Source organism: Salarias fasciatus, chromosome 4 (assembly GCF_902148845.1).
Source record: "Salarias fasciatus chromosome 4, fSalaFa1.1, whole genome shotgun sequence".
Lineage (NCBI taxonomy): Eukaryota > Metazoa > Chordata > Actinopteri > Blenniiformes > Blenniidae > Salarias > Salarias fasciatus.
In genome coordinates, this window is record NC_043748.1 from 25,579,183 (window position 1) to 25,599,837 (window position 20,655).

Here is a 20,655-nt window from a genome sequence, read left to right on the forward strand (position 1 = left end):
GTCTAATGAGGACATGTGGGAGACTCGGAGAGGAGCCTCGGCGGCCTCGCGGGACCGCCGGGTTTGGCCGTCGGACCAGAAAGCGTGTTTCATGTGAGCCAAACGCTGCGCATGGCGGTGAACATCCGTCGCTACATGAAGCGTTGTGAGGCCGGGTCTGGGCGGCGGCCACCCTTCGCCCAGATGCTCCCGGCTGATGGCTTCACTACAAAGTCACGCTGCCGATTCAGACGCTGTTGATGGCGTTCTGTGTAGATCGCCATGGTAACTAGGTACACAACAGCATGATCTACTGTAAGGCTGAGATTGGAAAGTTGGATTTTTTTCTCATTCCAAGAAAGAAGGTTTTTAGTTATAAAAACATTTATTGGTTCCATGTAATCTGGGAAATAAAAAGGGATTTTTTTTATAAGTCAAAATGTGACTAAAGTTTCAGGTGGATTAAAGTTCAGTCCCAACATAATCAACAAGTAAATATTCAACATTAACAGGGACGCATCTAACTAGCCTGACCTGGACCCCGGGTTGAGCTTTCTGTTGTTGTGCTGGCAGGGTTCACCACAGGTCAACAGTGACGGCGAGCAAAGCAAGACACCAACAGCAGACGAGGGGTCAAAGTTCAAACACCGGGCAGGAAAGATGTGATTAGGTTTCCACGTGTTTCCAGTGTAATCAGCACAGAAATGAGGCGCGCCCTGAAACCCGAGGAGTCGGCCTGCTTCCCCCCCCGTCGGTGAGCGTTCAGCTCCGCAGGACTGGAAGTCAGCTTCAGCAGTCCGACGTCTCCGGAGACACGAGGCCTCGCAAACCGGAGGCGGCTTCACGTTTCCAGGATGTGGTCACATGGTCACAGTCCAGAAAGGCCTCGGCTTTGAGGGGAACTGTTAAATGAAGGAATTAAAGCCGTAGTCTTATGGATAACTGAGCTTTTCTTAAATCATCTGTGTGATTAGAACTGGAGCAGCGCGGCCGTCCTGATTAACTCTCGTCTTTCTGCTCTTGTCTTTCAGGCTGGAAGTTAAATCCAGTGGTCAGCGCTGTCTACAGCCCCGAATTCTATGCAGGTGGGAAGACGTGCGCTCCTCAATTTGTCACCACCTCCTCACTTGTTATCTCCGTCCTCCTCTTCACTGTTTCTGTTCGTCAGTTTCTTCAGCGCGTCCACGCTGAGCCTCCTCACCTCGCCCTCCTCTGCTCTCCGCTCGCAGCCAGGCGGGGTCTGTTTATAGCTCAAACTCTGCTGAGTCGCACAAAGCCGCGGCAGCAGGCTGTCATCTCCGCCGCTAACAGAACCCACTCGCTCATCCGTCCACCTCCACACCCACGGGCCGTCTTCAATCTTGGCCCTGCCGGCGCTCGGCTGCTGTCTCCCGCCGCCCGGCCCCCGCACCCTGTCATTAACCGCGGTCATTAGGGTGAAGAAATACCTGGATTTTGTGATAAGAAGCGTAAAGAGTGTGGCAGAGGAGAGCGGGAGGGAGCCCATACAAAGGACGGGAGCCAGGGAATCTAATTGTCCATTTCTGCAAGGACATAAAAGATATTAAATATTATTTTGTAAATTAAAATCAATATTTTCAATTTTTCCAGACAGTCGTTTGCCTAATTCACCCCCAAGTTCTTTTAATTACAAAATGGCTTCGTATTGATTTACCTTTGTCTCACCTTTCAAGCATCCAAAATGCCATTAGGGCACATCCCTGTGTGTTTAGCGTGTAGTTGCACACGTGCCGCGATCGAGCTTGGTTTTTGTGGCTTTTTGTGTCCTGACAGTGTGTTATAATGGAACTGAGATGGACAGATTTGTAGATGCGTTGTGTGAATTGTGGAACTGCTGTGAAAGGCGTGCAGACAGAGGCGGTAAAGACGTGCCAGGCTCGGTCTGGTTCGGTTGGTCCACTGCTTCACCCGCTCTCAGCTCAGCACTATTCATTTCTATCAGTTTCCCAGCTTGCGCAGCCTGTCAGCCTCACCTCCGAGTCTCAGCCAGTCAACTTCAAATGACTCTGGGTTTTCTTTAGCAGGAGTCCTGAAGCACAATCAGTGAATAGAGTCGCTTCATGTTGGTGAAGGGAGTCCAGGTCATAAAGAAAAATGTTATTTATAACTTCCTGACTTGCATTTCCACCTGCGATTTCCCCTTTGAGGCCCTTTGACCTGATTTGAATGAGCTTCAAGGCTTCATCCCCACCAGAGCTGCATAATAAAGGAAGCAGCACATCCTCAGCCGGCTTGCATTAACTTCATGCAGATATTTCAACAGCACAACAACGATGTGACCCGGAGGCAGAAAATACAGAGTTTTGGTAACCATTTATAGAGCGCAGAGGGGCAAATCCAACACTTTTCCAAGTTACTGAACTAATTCTGAGACAAAAACTGATAAAAAAAACAGCATGTATAGAATATTTCATAGCTTCAAAATGCCTCTAAATCTGCCCCACTCTGTGTGTTATCTCTGTGATTAAATACACCGTCAAAGTTCTGCATATTGTTTCACATTTTCCAAAAAACCAGCACCCATCAGGTGTAGTGACTGGCACTATGTGATTGTCAGATTAGGTTGAAAAAAAAACATGGATATATATAAAGAGTTTAAAGCAAACATAAATACTCTCATTATTTCCTCCAATTCACAAAAAGCCCAGAAACCCAGCACCTGAGTCTGAAGTGTGTTTCGTGTCTTCTGTGATTATTTTATCGTGACGCCCTCGGTTTCTAGGCTTTGAATTTGTGGCGTCAGGTTGGACGTAGACCTGGAAACCGTCCTGAGAAAAGCGTCAGTCAGTCAGACCTGGTGGAATTACCCGACGTCTGGAGGTTTATCCTGTTTTCGCTGACGCTGAGAAAGCACACAATGTGAATAAAGGAGGCAGGTCTGAACGTGGACCTGCCGTCGGAGGGAAGCAGCGGCTCCTCGGACGCACTGGGTGATTTTATTGGCGCTCCATTTACAGTAGAAGTGGAGTCTGGTCTGGAAGTCATTGATGTGACTTTAAGGGCTGGCGGGCCACTCGCTCCTAAAATCAAGGTGACAAAAGATGAATAGGAACAATTATCAGGCTCACTCCTCTCCTTGTCTCTCTTTGAGGAAGTCTTATCCTTTGGCTCAAACCTTCCATTTTTCATCAGGTCAATGAATGATTCACTGTTTCTATTAGCATTTTATTAGATATCCTTTTTGAAGAGATGTATAATTAGGGTTGGAAATGGCACCTCGATCTCCTTCTCAACCTTCACTCACCCCAGCTCTCAAATTAAGCTTTGTGTCAGTCGTCTCCCATTAAGATTAATGATAAGTTAATAACAATACCGCTGCAATAGCGGCGCTCCCCCTGACACTTTCTTCACTCTTCCCCGCTCCTTACCTCCCTTTCTTCACACACATTTTCCCACAACAACTGGAAATGAGATAATACTTTACCTATTCTCTTTATCCCTCAAATATTAATGTCCACAAACGCACCGGCTGCTTTTTCAAATGGTGTCTTTGTTAAATATCATGTGCTGGATGTGTCCAGTGGCTCAGACAGACTCCTCCTGGAAATATGAACCCGGCTGATGGAGAGAGGCGATAGAAGATTACAGAGTCAGCACGGGGAGGTGTGCTCGGAGTGGTTAAATATCTCAAAGGTTATATCTGATAAAGAACACGTCAAGTAACCAAGGTCACGCAATTCTTCAGTGACAGATCCATTTCACCGTGTCTGACAGGTGATAGGATCTTTCTCTGAAGCCAGGCCAGAGCTTCATGAAGCAGAGCAGGATCTATGGTTCTTGAAGAAACAGAGTTCTGCTGGTACTGCTGGTGCTAAAGCTAACCAGTCTGACCAAAGCCAAGTCAAGCATGTTTTGATTCTATAGAGCACTTCAAGTACTTAAAACAAGCTAAACACCTTTTTCTGTTTTAAAAACAATCACTTTAATTCCCAGGTGAAACCAGGTGCTGTACCTTCACTTCCTGAATCTGATCAAGCCCGGCGGCGAGCCCGGGAACCAACCCGAGCCCTGCTGCTGCCTCCACCGGTCCACCAGCTCAACCTCTTCGGGTATTTCAGTCTCAGCTCACCTGACGGCTCTCTCTGTGTCTCCAGTTCCAGGTTTCCCCTACCCAGCAGCCAGTGCAGCAGCAGCCTACAGAGGAGCCCACCTACGAGGCCGAGGCCGGACCGTGTACAACACGTTCCGGGCGGCGGCGCCGCCCCCCCACATCCCTGCGTACGGAGGGTGAGCGTCCCGTCCTCCCACCTCGCGCTCTCTCCCTCCTCCTCTCTCCTTCTGTTTATCCAATGGCAAGTCCTCGCTCTCTGCGCTCAGAGTCAGCAGAGAGGTGCATGCCAGCCTCGCCTCGTAGCAGGAACACCCCCACACTTCCACAGCATGCTGAATCAACCTACAGGCATGCTCCAAGACATGTGCCTTTGCACGAACTCATGGGAAATGACTGTCAATTTGGCCTTGTACCGTGGTGTCATTGAGCGAGGCTGTGTTCATGGTGCAACGGGAGCTTTCCCACTTTGTGTTGACTCTTGAAGATTTATTCAGGTGCCAAAAAAGCCATCTTCCCAGCCCCAGCAAGTAGCTCTGGCCGACCCTCCGAGGCGAACCGCCTGGAGACGCGCTAAGCAGAGCTGTGCATTGTGGGCAGTGCGATCTGATTTGCCATTATTCTGTCGGTTCTTGTTATTTATTTTGCTCTTTATGACTGCGAGTGAATGGACAATAAGGAGGCTGGCTGGGAATCTATTTAGGACTGGGGAAAGACTGAATTTGGTTTCTTCCTCACACACTCACACTGCGGTCCTCTCTCTCCGTTCTGGTGTTATCAAACTGTGGCAGAAGATGAGGGAACAACACAAACATCACTGAAAGAATGCTCGCCAAAGAATAAATCAGCGGGGAGAGTCGGAGGAAAATAGGACACTTCTGCTGCTGCCGTGTGCTAATGTGACGAGCGCTGCTGCTAGCATGGCGTCCGGAGCGGCGCGGTGACGTCGCCTCGGCGCAGACATCACAAAGTGCTGCTGGGTCCTGTTTGGCAGTGTGACGCTCACAGGACCCGGTTCAGCCAGATCTCAAACCGTCTGCTGGTCATCAGCTCCTCATGATCGACGTGCACGAACAGTTTTCTCGAAACGATCGCTTTCCATGAAAGACTGGCCTCGGCGAGTCGTGTCCGCTCAGCCCTGCTTCGCTCCTCACATCGCTGTTAACGGGTATTGACCAGCGCGGGCTGTAAACCGCCCGCCAGAGCCACGCTTCTGGAGACGACCCCGTCCAGTCGGCTTCGCTGAGGCACGCCGTTAATCCCGTCCCGACAGTTTCCCCAGCGCGCTCTCCGCGCGCACGCGAGGCAGCTGCGAGGATGAAGGCGTGAAGGATGAAGGCGTGAACGCCCGGCCGTGCTCCCGACAAAGAGATGCGTGCACGGGATTGTGCTTTCATTGACGCTGCCGCGCCGCTTAATTGCCCCGGTGGCAGTCCGACGGTGAATTATTAATGCGGACCGTGATGTATTTTTATTAAAACCGCCCGTCTCCAGAGGAGGCACGCTGACTCCAAATAAATCCTGAGACACCACTTCGTGTGTGTGTGTGTGTGTGTGGGGTCATAAAGCGCTCCCTGGTGTGTTCAGGAGGGCCGAACATGACTGTCTATAGTATCAATAAGCCGATGCGTGCATGCAGCCGGCCCTCCCGCTTCATTTTAATGAGAGCAGCGGCTCTCTGGGCCACCTTGACATTTAAGAAGTTATTGATTATCAGAGATAACACAAAAGTGTGAAACCAGTCTAATGGCGAGTGAGAGTGGAAGCCGGGCCTCTGAGGAGCGCTTCATGTTAAAAGTAGCTCCATCATGAGAAGCGCCGGCATCTGCTTCGCCTCCTCTTATTGGACGCAACATAAGTAATGATTCACATCAGCAGGCGGACGCTTTGTTTCCCTCTCCGCGCCGCATTAAAGGACGTACAGTCATATGGCGCTTTCATTTCAGGAGGAGATGGATTCACTGCAGTTCAGAAGATAATGATGAAGCACAAACAGCAGATACTATTGGCTTTTTTTTTTCTTTTTTTTTTTCCTTGAATTATTTTGGCCATCCTCTCAGTCAGTGTTAAAGAAACACACAACGGTTATTAACGGAGCTTTTCTCCGCACTCTCAGCTTTGGCACTTCAATAGAATCCGTCTATTTTAGCAGCATTTGTTGGCACTTATCTGCAGTGGTGAGCCAGCAGCTCAGTAGATCCTAATCGCTTTCATTTAGGATGGAAACATACTGTACATCGGCAGCGCGCACGACTGACTGTACTGATCTGAGAGTAACAAGGGGAAGTGTGAAATCAGCAGCCAGAGATTATACTGTCTGTACTCCAGACGTGTGGAGGCATTTCTACAACAAACACCATCATAATGCCTTGCTTCAGTCAGTCGCAGACTCACACGGCGGCGTGGAGATTTCCATTATCACTGTTCTGTGGGACCGAACGAGGAAAACCCCGAGTTCTACTGAGAACCGGCAGGAAGGTGGACCTGCCTCTCCCTGATGTGTGTGTTCCCGCCTTCAGCCGGCGCTGCCAGAGTGTGGTAGAGTGTGCGGAGCGGTGTGAGTGTTTGGCCCGCCCAGCCTCCTTACAGCCATCACAGAGCAGCAGAGGGCGCCTGCTCGTTCGCCCCCGCTCTCGGGTTGTGGAGACGGGGGATGGTAACTAGCCGTGTGCCTGCATGTCAACATGCACTAATATGGATGTTTTTGTTTTATTGTGTTTGTTTGTCTGTTTGTTTGTGTTTGCATCCTCTGCAGTGTTGTTTACCAGGATGGATTTTATGGTGCAGATATTTATGTAAGTATTATTTACTGGTATGACACTGCATGCTCCACCGCCATCTCCGTGGTTTCCCGGCCCCTCCTCCATCCCTCGCACATGCAAGTCCACCCCCGACCCTCCACGCTCACGCACGGCCTCGCCCTCCCCCCCCCCTCGGCGGGGGGGCGGGCGGCGGCGCGGAGACGGATATCCGCACGGCGCTCCACCAAAAGCAACATTACAGTCCGCGTTAGAGCCGCAATCACAATACATCACAGGACGCCGCCGCGGAAACACGCCGCGGCTCCACAGCCCGACAAATCACCGCATCGTCTGCTGAGAGCAGCTCAACACGGAGCTAACCGGTCTCCACGAAGGTCACCAGCAGCAAGACCGCATCCGTTATGTGAATACCGGGGAAAGTGACAGCGTTATGGTGTTTCCACAATAAATACCAACACACAACTGAAAAAGACACAGTTCTAGTTGAAATCTCATCTTCACAAATAAATGATTCTAAATAAATAATTCAGATGGTTTAAAAAAAAAAAACACACCCACAAAAAGCCGTGATGCCATGAACCACAAGATAAACACGCAAACAGCACAATGAAAGCGGTGGACGCTGTGTGGAATGCTGGGTATTTCCATTTAATCAAATAAAAGTCTTACAGACCTCCTGATCTGACCTGAGTGGCCCCGCAGCAGAGCAGGGAGCCGGGAACGCTTCTCTTTTAAATATAGAAATACGTATAAGCCAAGTGGAGGCTGCAGTCAGCTCACAAATGTCTGTAATTTATTCAGTTTTTAATTATTTAAAAATATGTAGGAAAACGTTCGCTTTCTGAAGAACACAAGCAAAACAAATGCAGCTGAAGGAAAACAGGAAATATGGATTTCATTCAGATGTATTCCAGTGTCTTCACGGAGCTCGTCTGATGTAAAAAATAAAAATAAAAATAAAAATATGAAGCCGCAACTTGCAAGAAGTTCCTGTGGAGACCGTTTAAAAAGCGGCAGATGAATACACTCACGAATACACTCCTCATTACTGTTTTTCTACACACAGCTATATTTTGTTACAAATCGACCATAACTGTCGAAGTTTCAGGAAACAGGAGAATTTTGACATGAATGAACACAGGATTTGTAAAGAATGAGAAGCTGTCGCTTAACGAAACTGCAGCATATGTTTATAATTTTCTCATGAAAACATCATTTAGACACTTTATAAGATGATGAAACTGATCCACCCAACAGTACCATCGCTAACTCCAACTGTAATGAAACAAGTAATCTCATCCATTATCTGAACCTCGTTCTGGCTTTGATTCATAATGTGTTTCAGTGTGTTTCAGTGTATTTCTGCCTTTGCTGGTTGAGAGTAGAAGCTTTGAGTCTGTTTTTGGCTCGGTGTGTCCAGAATGCGTCCACAGCGGTGACCGGGTGCAGCAGCAGCAGCGTCTGCTGTTTCTGCTTTTCTGAAGGGAATATTTATCAAGGCGGTGTAACTCCCAGCTCCGCCCATCGGACTGCAGCCATTACTCTCCAGACGGCGAGTCTCAGTTCATTTGATCAACAGTTTTTGTGGGCATTTCCTCCTTTGCCAGAGACGTATTTCTCATGTTTTGGGCACTTTGCACTCTTTTAGGATCGTTCCCTCAGTATTATCATGTGCACCGTTATATTGAACTTACCGTCAGTGTTGACGAGGTGTATGTGGAAAAGACAGTGTCGTCAGCGTAGAGGCGAGGCGGGCTCCGGCCGTTACCGCGCTGCAGAGAGGAAGCTGTGCGGCACGCCGCCACTTGGCAGTGGAGGGAGAAGAAGTCCTGTCTGACAGGAAGAAACCCCCGGCAGACCAGGGCTCGGTGGTGGGCCGCCATCTGCCTCCAGCAGCCGGGGCGACAGGACACACCACAACACACACCAGAACACACACCACAACACACACCACAACACACACCACAACACACACCAGAACACACACCACAACACACACCACAACACACACCACAACACACACCACAACACACACCACAACACACACCACAACACACACCACAACACACACCACAACACACACCACAACACACACCAGAACACACACCACAACACACACCACAACACACACCACAACACACACCAGAACACACACCACAACACACACCAGAACACACACCACAACACACACCACAACACACACCACAACACACACCACAACACACACCACAACACACACCACAACACACACCAGAACACACACCACAACACACACCACAACACACACCACAACACACACCACAACACACACCACAACACACACCACAACACACACCAGAACACACACCACAACACACACCACAACACACACCACAACACACACCACAACACACACCAGAACACACACCACAACACACACCACAACACACACCAGAACACACACCACAACACACACCACAACACACACCACAACACACACCACAACACACACCAGAACACACACCACAACACACACCACAACACACACCACAACACACACCAGAACACACACCACAACACACACCACAACACACACCACAACACACACCACAACACACACCAGAACACACACCACAACACACACCACAACACACACCACAACACACACTCAGAACCAGGAAGACCAGGACGGAACAGGAGAGTCACCGTCCACATTCACTCCAGACCCCGTATGACTGGAGGGTTAGTGGCAACACACACACACACACACACACACACACACACACACACACACACACACAGCTGCCCTAAGGGTTCATTACAGCTAATTCTGTGTGTGTGTGTGTGTGTGTGTGTGTGTGTGTGTGTGTGTGTGTGTGTGTGTGTGTGTGTGTGTGTGTGTGTGTGTGTGTCCCTGAACACGGGCCCTCCTTGCCCCCCGTTAGCCCCGGTGCTGCTGCCTCTGGGATTGATCTGCCATCTTTCAATCACAACATTTAATATTCATTAGCGCCAGGATCAAGAGCCTGGAGCTGACTTCCTGTTGACGGAGAGATCGGCGTGTCTCCAGTCAGACCCGCCGAACGCCGCAGAGAAAGAAAGTCGCACGAGAGGCCAGAGAGGGAAATGGAAACCGTGACAGAGAGCTGCTTGATTGATCCTGAATGCAGGCTTTTATGTCTGATTTAACGCGTTTCCAGCGGAACACAGACCCAGAACGTCCTCACGCAGTAAAACCCAGCAGAGGGCTTCATTCATTTATTTTCTTCGTGCACATGATGCAATCAGTGCCGACTATAGGATCATTTCTGCTTTCATATATAATAAATGACGCCTGGAAAAACATTTGATTTTTCAATTTTACAGTTTAGTAATTTTATTGCAGATCACACACCGGAGGCTGTATCGACGGAACACATGATGAACTGATTACAAAAAGATCTTTACTGTTTTATGTTCCTAGTTTTCAGCAGGAATATGTAGAATCAGGGGACAGGCCCGCCTCGCTTTACTGTTAAAAACACACTCAGCTGAAGATCGCAGTGGCTCGACTTGAACTGACCGTCATGATAAACACACACACACACACACACACACACGCACGCACGTGTTGGGTTTCCCACTCTTTTGGGGACATTCCATTGACTCCCATTCATGTCTAGCCCCTAACCCTGACCCTTACCCTGACTCTAACCCACACCAAAACAAAGCGTAGCCCTAAAGAAATGTTTTTGCACTTTTACTTTTTTCAGTAACAACAACATGGTCAAGAAAACACTGTTTCCCTTCACGGGACCCAAGAAATGTCCCCACAAATGACATTGTGCCTGGTTTTCCTATGTCGTGGGGACATTTTGTCCCCACGACCATACGAAAACCCGCACGCACACACACTCACACACACACACACACACACACACACACACACACACACACACACACACACACAGACACACACACACACACACACACGTGTGCCGTCAGCTGTTTCCTCCTGAATCAGAACATGTGATGGATTAGAGCAGCCAAACCATGACCAAACACACACACACACACACACACACACACACACACACGCGTGCCGTCCATTAGTCTCCTTTGCAAACACAAGTTGCAGACACACACGCGTGTGGCGGGAGCTGCTGGGCGGCCATTAGTCACTCAGTCAGGAGTGACAGTCTCAGCGTGGATGGCGGCCGGCGCCGGCCGCCCTGTTCATCTTTCTGTCACGGACCGTCATCACGCGCTCTGAGTGTCGCTTACGCGCCTCCTCAGTTTATAGTGGTAATAATACATGGCTGGTGTCAGGGCGGCCGCACTTCCCCGGGCGTGGAGCATGGAGAGGTGCGAGGTGAAGCGATGGCGGCAGCGCCGCGGCTGTCAGCGGCGCCTGAGCCTGCAGGCGTGATGAATTAAAGCCGGGCCTCTGAAGCATGTGCTCTTCGCCCGGAGTGGTCAGACTGCAAACGCTGCTGGGAGCGCCGGACGGCGTCCGCTGAGGGGGCGTGTTGGCGTCACGCTGCGCGAGCGCCGCCCTGCTGTCAGAGGGGTGCATTTCATGATGGGGCAAGCGAGGATCTTCCTCCTACATGCACAGACGCATCACGTGAAACATCTTTACCCCGGAGATCAGTCCTGCTGCTGCTTCTTGCATTCTGCAACATTCCAGCCTCAAAACCGCTGAAACAACTCCTCAGTCACACGCCCCATTCCCTCAGTGAGCCAGATCTACAGCACATTTCAGTATTCTTTCTATATTCACTAATTGGTGCTGAATGGCCTGGAGCCAGTCTTTAGCAGAAATCCACCAAGAGCTTCAAATTAACAACTCCTTCAGCTAAGAATGGAGAAACGTCTGGCTGTGGTCAGTGTAATACGTCTGTCTCATAGCAGTGGGCTGTACGGAAACATACTTAGCTAACTATCAGGTTTATTTCTGTCACTAATGTCTTTACTCTTGAAGAAGTTGCTCATTAATCCTGAATTAGCTTTGTCTTTGTGACAGCAGCCTGAGCGATGCCCCCTATAAATCACTCCCGCTTGTTTCCACAGTACCTGTGAAGCATTAGCAGCATTAATTAAAGCTCTCGGAGCTGTCCGTCTGCAAGCTGCTGATTTATCCCCGCCGCTCCGCCGGCCCCCTTTCAATTAGCTTACAAATCTCTGGGTGTCACGAAGGCTAACTTCCAGATTATAGAGCATCTTCCCCCTCTAACATCAGATTATAGAGCATCTTCCTCCTCTAACTGATACCATGATGGTTCTGAAAACGGGTGGGTTGATCAACAAATCATATCAGTTAATCATTTTAATCTAAAGGTAGTGCAGATGAAATGAAAACAGAATAATCTGGAGCATAATCTAATGATAAATAAGTAAATAAATAGTGAGTGGGAGCAGTGTTTCTGTGTTTAGCGTTAAAGTGGATCACACTGGCTGCACTGAGAGGCAGTTCCTCCGTGGTTGCATTTGTCATGTGCTGCATGTAAAATGTGAACGTTGGATGCTTTGTTTGAGTTTTTAGGGGTTTTTTCTCCTCTGTCACGTTGAGCCATCTTCATTGCATGAACTAATAAGACGTGAATTTCCTGCAACGTTTCAGACCGGTGTGGTGAATGCTTCCTGGTAAGTGAGCTAAAAATAGAGCCGCTAATGATTTAGCTTGATCATTTATGTATGATTAAGAAAGGCGAGGCTCTCTAAACGCCGTCAGTTCTTTGAGGGCTGAACACTGATCTATCTCCTGGAACTGAAGTCTCAGTGAACTAACAAACATAATGCACAATTCAGATTTTAAAAAGTGTCTGCATCCATCACTGACTAATAGTTTTTTTTTTTTTTTCCATATCAACCAGCGTCCAGTGATCTAATCGTAAACTTTCATTCATGTATTCCAGAAACTGAGGAAGCTCAGCCTCATGTTAACCTGCTGTTAAAGGCGGCGTGCCGCAAATACCAAACAAATACCAAACCCCGGATAACATTCCACTCAGGCTCCTGTCTCATGAATAAAACTCATGAATCAAAGTCTTGTTTATCTCGTCTGAAGATCTACATTTGCTCTTTAGTGATTTTTCTCCTAAATGCCAAACTTTAATACTCAAACCAGCCGCGGCGTTCAGACGGTCCGGACGCTGACGCCGATCAGCTCCCGGTCGACGTCCAGGGCGGCAGGCTCCGTGTTCGAGTCCGGGCCAGGCCCGTTCCAGTTTCCATGTTCTCCCTGAGCGCTGTGGCTGTTCCCACCGTGGTGGAGCTTTGTGACTCGAGGAGGCGGCGCTAATGCTACCAGGCTAAGCTAACTGACGCTAAACCACCAAGAACCGCGGCGTCGCTCAGCCCTGGCACACACTGCCACACACACTCAGAGACAAGTGGCCTCAACAGGACACACACACACACACACACACACACACACACACACACACACACTGTGAGCGTCGCTGAGGAAACCAGCCCAGCGTGAGACGTCAGGCTTTACTTCCTGAAAATCAAAGTCTGAGAGTAAATTGCAGTGAAATGAGGAATAAATTGGAGGCAAAACAAATATTTCTCCCATGAAAACATACATTTTAAGCGCTGGGAGAGACTTAAAGACTAATTAAAGGAGTAAATCAGGGCAGCAGGAGTGTGGATGTGCTTCAGCAGCCGTCGGATCGGAGAGGAACTAAACTACACATTTTAAAGTATAAAATTGATCAGATCTCATCCCTCTCTACAGGACGAGTATCAGCAGGAGTGTTTAATGCTGAGTGTTTGAGTAAAGTAACTCATTTATTCTAAATTAACACAGAGGAGGAAAACCAGACAATAAAAATCAATTCGACTGATTTGATTTGTAAATAACAGCTTTTATTGTTGGACTCAGTGACGTATAAAAGATCGTAGATTGAAGACATTTGGTTCAGCTTGAATTTAATCCTGAATTTCCAGACCTGAAGCATGTTATTGACACTCCAGTACCACCTTAAAGATGGAGTTCTAACCTCTAGCTGCCTGCCAGTGCCGGTTTGACCTCCGTCCTTCAGAGCGACGGCGTCTCCAGCCTCACGGAGGCCGTCTGAACAAACACCACCTGTATAAGATTATAAGATTTCAGGCTCCAACTGAATTTACACCGATAAAGAAAAAAAGAAGAGAAAAAGACAATAAAAGCAGCAGAATGACCTGAGCGTCACCTCCACTCACCTCCCCGCTGTCAGCCTGATTTAGCCTCCTCTATAAAACTCTTTCCACTCTGTGGCACCTTGAAAATTATAGGAACTGATAAATCTGCGAGCAGACACTTTCATTTGAGATGGTTTATGAAAACAATACGGCTGTAAAGGACTGCTCTGAACTCAGTGTGTTGACTTTTAGCCAGGAGATAGTCGCCACCTGCTCTGAGACAAATCCAGGCTGTAAAGCTTCTCTCAGCGGGACAAAGGACGCCGTCCCAACACGCCACTACTTATTATATCAAACAGGTTCAGAGGGGAGGAGAAATAAAGCATCTGGATCATAAAACCCACCACACGATGATCAGCCGCTGCATTCCAGCCTCGTCTTAATGTTTTAGCTGTCGGTTAAGGTCACCTGTTCCAGTAGGACTCACGTCTCGGCTGGAATGTAAAATTAAACTATTTCTCAAACATGTAGCGACGTGACGTTTTATCACTGTAACCTGCATGAAAGAGCAGGTCTGGACGGGCATGCAGCTCCACACGGGATCAGAAATAGAGTCATTTCTCAATATCTGACGGGGAGGGAGTGGGATGTGATATTTATCTGTATTTTAACTGATCAAATTAAGTCAGGTTGATTGATGAGGGCAGGATCTCTGCACGTCAGTAAAGCACCTGGACTGGTTTGAACCATATTTGGTAATTTCAGCATCTCTTCCTATAAATAAGATCATTAAAGCGCTGCTGTCTTAAATTCATCATATCACGAAGAAAAGGGGGAAAATCTGCTCCTCACTGTAACTACTGGTGGCCCTTGATTTAAAAAAGAAAAAAAATAATTTATTCAGAGGTTTTAAAACCAATTAATCTCAATTAATCACATTTCAACGTCCAGAAAATGACATTTCAATTCAGAACAGTAGAAGAAGAAATAGAAACCACCCTAGGCAAGATCTGACACAAAAGCAGGCATTTCTTTTTTTAAATGAAGCACTCCTTCCATCAGCTCCAGCTCCCATGTGCATCAGTGTCACCGGTGTACCAGGAAACCCGGCACTGACAAAGGTTCCGCCTCGTTTGGAAGCAAACTGCCGGTGAACGTGTTAATGTTTTGTAATGAACTGTTGGAGATTAAAGAGTTAAATAATGACTCTGATAACCAGATGAACGTGTTGTCTAACTTCAGCACTGTTTTTAATATGTTCACTCGAAGCCAGTGAAAGTTCATTTATCCATTTCAGGCGATCAGTCATCCTAAAGTCACATTCAAACCACTTCTTGCAAATAATTCAATAACGCGCTCAGGTTGGGATTCAGGAGTTTTTCTAATAGAAATGCTGGAGGGTTCGTCATGTTTGAAACCAAATCTACGTCTGAATGTTTTCTCGGGTTTAGAGTTCCATATGTTGTCCTCGGTGATGACAGGTTGAGTCATGAAGCGTCTGTTATGAGGGAACGAAATGCAGAGCAGGTGGATTTTAACCCCAAAACGTTTTCCACACCTGTCTGAAACACCTGCACAGAGGGGGGTCTGGACCGGGCCGGGCCGGGCCGGGCCGGGCCGGGCTGCATGCACCCCCACGTTTCTGCTGCTGCAGCTGGACGAGCCGCTAATGACTGAACACCATGGCAGTGATTAATATGTGTGGAGTATTCTCAGAAAGTAAAAAACAAAAAACAGCCATCTGTTGTCGGACTCTGGTGTCAACAGAAAAACAGCAGAGAGCAGCTTTTAAAGGAGGGACTCAATTAACGGACTGTTTTCTCTCTCTCTGTGTGTGTGTGTGTGTGTGTGTGTGTGTGTGTGTGTGTGTGTCTGCAGGGTGGTTACGCTGCCTACAGATATGCCCAGCCTGCTGCTGCCACAGCTGCTGCATACAGTGACAGGTGAGCGGCGGAGCGTCCTGCTCACTCCGGGCGATCCGTCTGATGCTCTGCTTCTTAACCACACTGCTGCTTAGCGCCGTTCAGAGGGACGTCCTCACACACACACACTGCTCACAGCGGGGACACACACTCCTACTCTTCACATTAGGAGAGGGGAGCACGGCTATACAGTGCTTCACAATAAGACGTCGTGCAGGACACACACACCTCACACACACACCGTGGTCAGTACACGTCTGGTCTGAGGAGCTTTTTCATGTTTAATCTGTAATTATAATCCCTCCATTTTAATTCACATTTCTCACAGTGAGACATCTCCTGTTTGGAAGGAAAGTTTGTCTCAAATTGAAAGAAAAAAAACATTCAGATTATTTCCAATAAGAGGCGGTTTTGTACGGTGAACAAACATGTAGACTTCATGGTGAATATCCGGCTTCTTCTGAAATATGGAAGGTGGTCTGAAACTGTGTTTCCCAACCTGAGGCCTGGGGCCCTGTCGCAGGACACGGGACATCATGCAGTGGAGCTTTGGAGGGCGTTAGAATCAGATTTGTAAATCCGTGGTGGTTCTCTTCAGGGGGAAGGGTCCTGCTGTGTCTCCGTCTGGGATCGCTCCTTCCACCGCTAATGTCAGCTCTTCTGGTCAGAGACAGGAAATACAGCGTTTCAGCCCTTCACTGTTAATGCGGGTGTTCAACCTGCGGCTCCGGAGCCACATGTGGCTCTTTAGTCCCTCTGTAGCGCCTCCATGAAACGTGAATAAATGTTTAACTTGTTATTCTAGTGACACACCTCAGAACTATTCAGAATGATCAGTCACGCTTGGTTCAAACGGGATTCAGAAAAGGTACAAGCAGAACTGGAGAAAATAGCTAAAACCGCAAGAAATGAGGGGAAAATGATGAAACGGCTTTAAAAAGCACAAGGAAATGTTTGAAAAAAGTTAAAAGAGCTAAAATTTTAAAGTGTGTCAACAAAAAGGCTTATAAAGAAGAAAAAACTGTTGAACTCAGGTCCAAATATATGATAAATATGGAAAAATGTTCACTCTTATCTTTATTGTATTTACTTTATTTTACGGATGTTATATTTATATTTTATATAGTATAATAATCTGGTGATCTATGTATGTTTTATGAAGTTTAATATTCTCCTCGCAACTTAGGTAACTGCTGTGCATCATCTTGATAAAGCTGCTGGAAAGTGAATTTCTGCTGGAGCTCAACAGACTGTCTGTTCTGAACCGTAGTTTAAACTTCATGAAAGCTTCATAAGATCTAGATTTTGTTTGTGTATCAGATCTGGACCTGCGCCCTGCTGAGCTGCACTGGCCTCATGCACAGGTTAAAGGAGCTTTGGGCTCCAGGCCGGCGGGCTGGGTGGAGGGTCAGGGGAAGGCCCTGCTGGTCCGGGAGGCCGCAGGCCGGCTCTGGATCCTGCTGCCAGCTGCAGGCTGGCCCTGAGCCTGGTGAGGGCCTCCAGACGCTGGAGAACCGGGTCCAGCAGTCCAGCAGCAGCAGGAAGTGTCGCTCTGCAGCCGCAGAGAAGGCGTGGCGCTCTGAGGGCCGCTGTGTTCACTCTTCAATCACGCTTCAGTCAAAACGCAGCGCAGGCCGACCCCGCCGTAACACACACTGCCCACGGTAACACACACTGCCCGCCGTAACACACACTACCCGCCGTAACACACACTGCAAGCAGTAACACACACTGCAAGCAGTAACACACACTGCCCGCCGTAACACACACTGCAAGCAGTAACACACACTGCCCGCAGTAACACACACTGCCCGCCGTAACACACACTGCAAGCAGTAACACACACTGCCCGCAGTAACACACACTGTCCGCAGTAACACACACTGCCCGCCGTAACACACACTGCCCGCAGTAACACAGTAACACACACTGCCCGCAGTAACACAGTAACACACACTGCCCGCAGTAACACACACTGCCTGCAGTAACACACACTGCCCGCAGTAACACACACTGCCTACAGTAACACACACTGCCGGCCGTAACACACACTGCCCGCAGTAACACACACTGCCCGCGGTAACACACACTGCCCGCGGTAACACACACTGCCCGCAGTAACACACACTGCCTACAGTAACACACACTGCCCGCGGTAACACACACTGCCCGCGGTAACACACACTGCCCGCAGTAACACACACTGCCTACAGTAACACACACTGCCCGCGGTAACACACACTGCCCGCGGTAACACACACTGCCCGCGGTAACACACACTGCCCGCGGTAACACACACTGCCCGCAGTAACACACACTGCCCGCGGTAACACAGTAACACACACTGCCCGCAGTAACACAGTAACACACACTGCCCGCAGTAACACAGTAACACACACTGCCCGCAGTAACACACACTGCCCGCGGTAACACACACTGCCCGCAGTAACACACACTGCCTGCAGTAACACACACTGCCCGTGGTAACACACACTGCCCGCAGTAACACAGTAACACACACTGCCCGCAGTAACACACTGCCTGCAGTAACACACACTGCCCGCAGTAACACACACTGCCTGCAGTAACACACATTGCCCGCAGTAACACACACTGCCCGCAGTAACACACACTGCCTGCTGTAACACACACTGCCTGCAGTAACGCACACTGCCCGCAGTAACACACACTGCCCGTGGTAACACAGTAACACACACTGCCCGCAGTAACACACACTGCCTGCAGTAACACACACTGCCCGCAGTAACACAGTAACACACACTGCCTGCAGTAACACACACTGCCCGCAGTAACACAGTAACACACACTGCCTGCAGTAACACACACTGCCCGCAGTAACACACACTGCCCGCAGTAACACGATAACACACACTGCCCGCAGTAACACACACTGCCTGCAGAAACACACACTGCCTGCAGTAACACACACTGCCCGCAGTAACACAGTAACACACACTGCCCGCAGTGACACAGTAACACACACTGCCCGCAGTAACACACACTGCCTGCAGTAACACACACTGCCCGCAGTAACACAGTAACACACACTGCCCGCAGTGACACAGTAACACACACTGCCCGCAGTAACACACACTGCCCGCAGTAACACACACTGCCCGCAGTCATACACACTGCCCGCAGTAACACACACTGCCCGCAGTAACACAGTAACACACACTGCCCGCAGTAACACACACTGCCTGCAGTAACACACACTGCCCGCAGTAACACAGTAACACACACTGCCCGCAGTAACACAGTAACACACACTGCCCGCAGTAACACACACTGCCCGCAGTAACACACACTGCCTGCAGTAACACACACTGCCCGCAGTAACACACACTGCCTGCAGTAACACACACTGCCCGCAGTAACACACACTGCCTGCAGTAACACACACTGCCCGCAGTAACACACACTGCCTGCAGTAACACACACTGCCCGCAGTAACACACACTGCCTGCAGTAACACACACTGCCCGCAGTAACACAGTAACACACACTGCCCGCAGTAACACACACTGCCCGCAGTAACACAGTAACACACACTGCCTGCGGTAACACACACTGCCCGCAGTAACACAGTAACACACACTGCCCGCAGTAACACAGTAACACACACTGCCCGCAGTAACACACACTGCCCGCAGTAACACAGTAACACACACTGCCCGCAGTAACACACACTGCCCGCAGTAACACAGTAACACACACTGCCTGCGGTAACACACACTGCCCGCAGTAACACAGTAGCACACACTGCCTGCAGTAACACACACTGCCCGCAGTAACACACACTGCCTGCAGTAACACACACTGCCTGCAGTAACACACACTGCCCGCAGTAACACAGTAACACACACTGCCTGCGGTAACACACACTGCCCGCAGTAACACAGTAGCACACACTGCCTGCAGTAACACACACTGCCCGCAGTAACACACACTGCCTGCAGTAACACACACTGCCTGCAGTAACACACACTGCCCGCAGTAACACAGTAACACACACTGCCTGCGGTAACACACACTGCCCGCAGTAACACAGTAGCACACACTGCCTGCAGTAACACACACTGCCCGCAGTAACACACACTGCCTGCAGTAACACACACTGCCCGCAGTAACACACACTGCCCGCAGTAACACAGTAACACACACTGCCCGCAGTAACACAATAACACACACTGCCTGCAGTAACACACACTGCCCGTGGTAACACACACTGCCCGCAGTAACACAGTAACACACACTGCCTGCTGCTGCCGGAGACCCGAGCAGCACGTCCAGCCGCCAGAACACGGAGGGCAGCGGCTCCTCCGGACCCAGGGGTCAAAACACCTCCCACACACCACCCGGAACGCCAACACACACACACACACACACACACACACACACACACACACACACACACACACACACACACACACACAGTGTCAAATCCTGCAGGTTGAGATTAAATTCCAACAACTCAATCAGTGGCTCAGGCCAGGGCAGTCAAACTTCGATACACACACACACACACACACACACACACACACACACACACACACACACACACACACACACACACACACACGGAGCTGAGGCCATTCTCCTCCACCAGAAGCTGATGTTGATCGTTGTTCATTTGACTCCATCGCCGGAGCTGAAACACACATTTTAACTGAATCCGGCTGAGGAGGTGTGTAAATTTGCTCAAGCTAATGGAGGCTCGTCGTCTTCTTCCACCGCAGATCTGATTCCAGCGGATCATCGCTGACCCGGGCTCAGAGTGTAATTAACATGTCAGTCACTGGAAGCCATTTATTCC

The 20,655-nt window shown here is 49.2% G+C and overlaps 1 protein-coding gene across 9 annotated transcripts in view; it reads left to right on the top strand.

Moving 5' to 3' along the window:
* Window positions 1-20,655, top strand: part of LOC115387603 (RNA binding protein fox-1 homolog 1-like) — a 248,013-nt gene that overhangs the window by 211,913 nt on the left and 15,445 nt on the right. For 7 of the 9 annotated variants that reach the window (XM_030090384.1, XM_030090385.1, XM_030090382.1 and 4 more), the window contains 4 exons: window positions 1,011-1,064; window positions 4,095-4,227; window positions 6,804-6,843; window positions 15,775-15,839. In XM_030090384.1, the coding sequence (XP_029946244.1) occupies window positions 1,011-1,064; window positions 4,095-4,227; window positions 6,804-6,843; window positions 15,775-15,839 (292 nt within the window). The remainder of the gene's footprint in view (window positions 1-1,010; window positions 1,065-4,094; window positions 4,228-6,803; window positions 6,844-15,774; window positions 15,840-20,655) is intronic. The other 2 variants (XM_030090388.1, XM_030090389.1) reach the window with 1 other exon arrangement.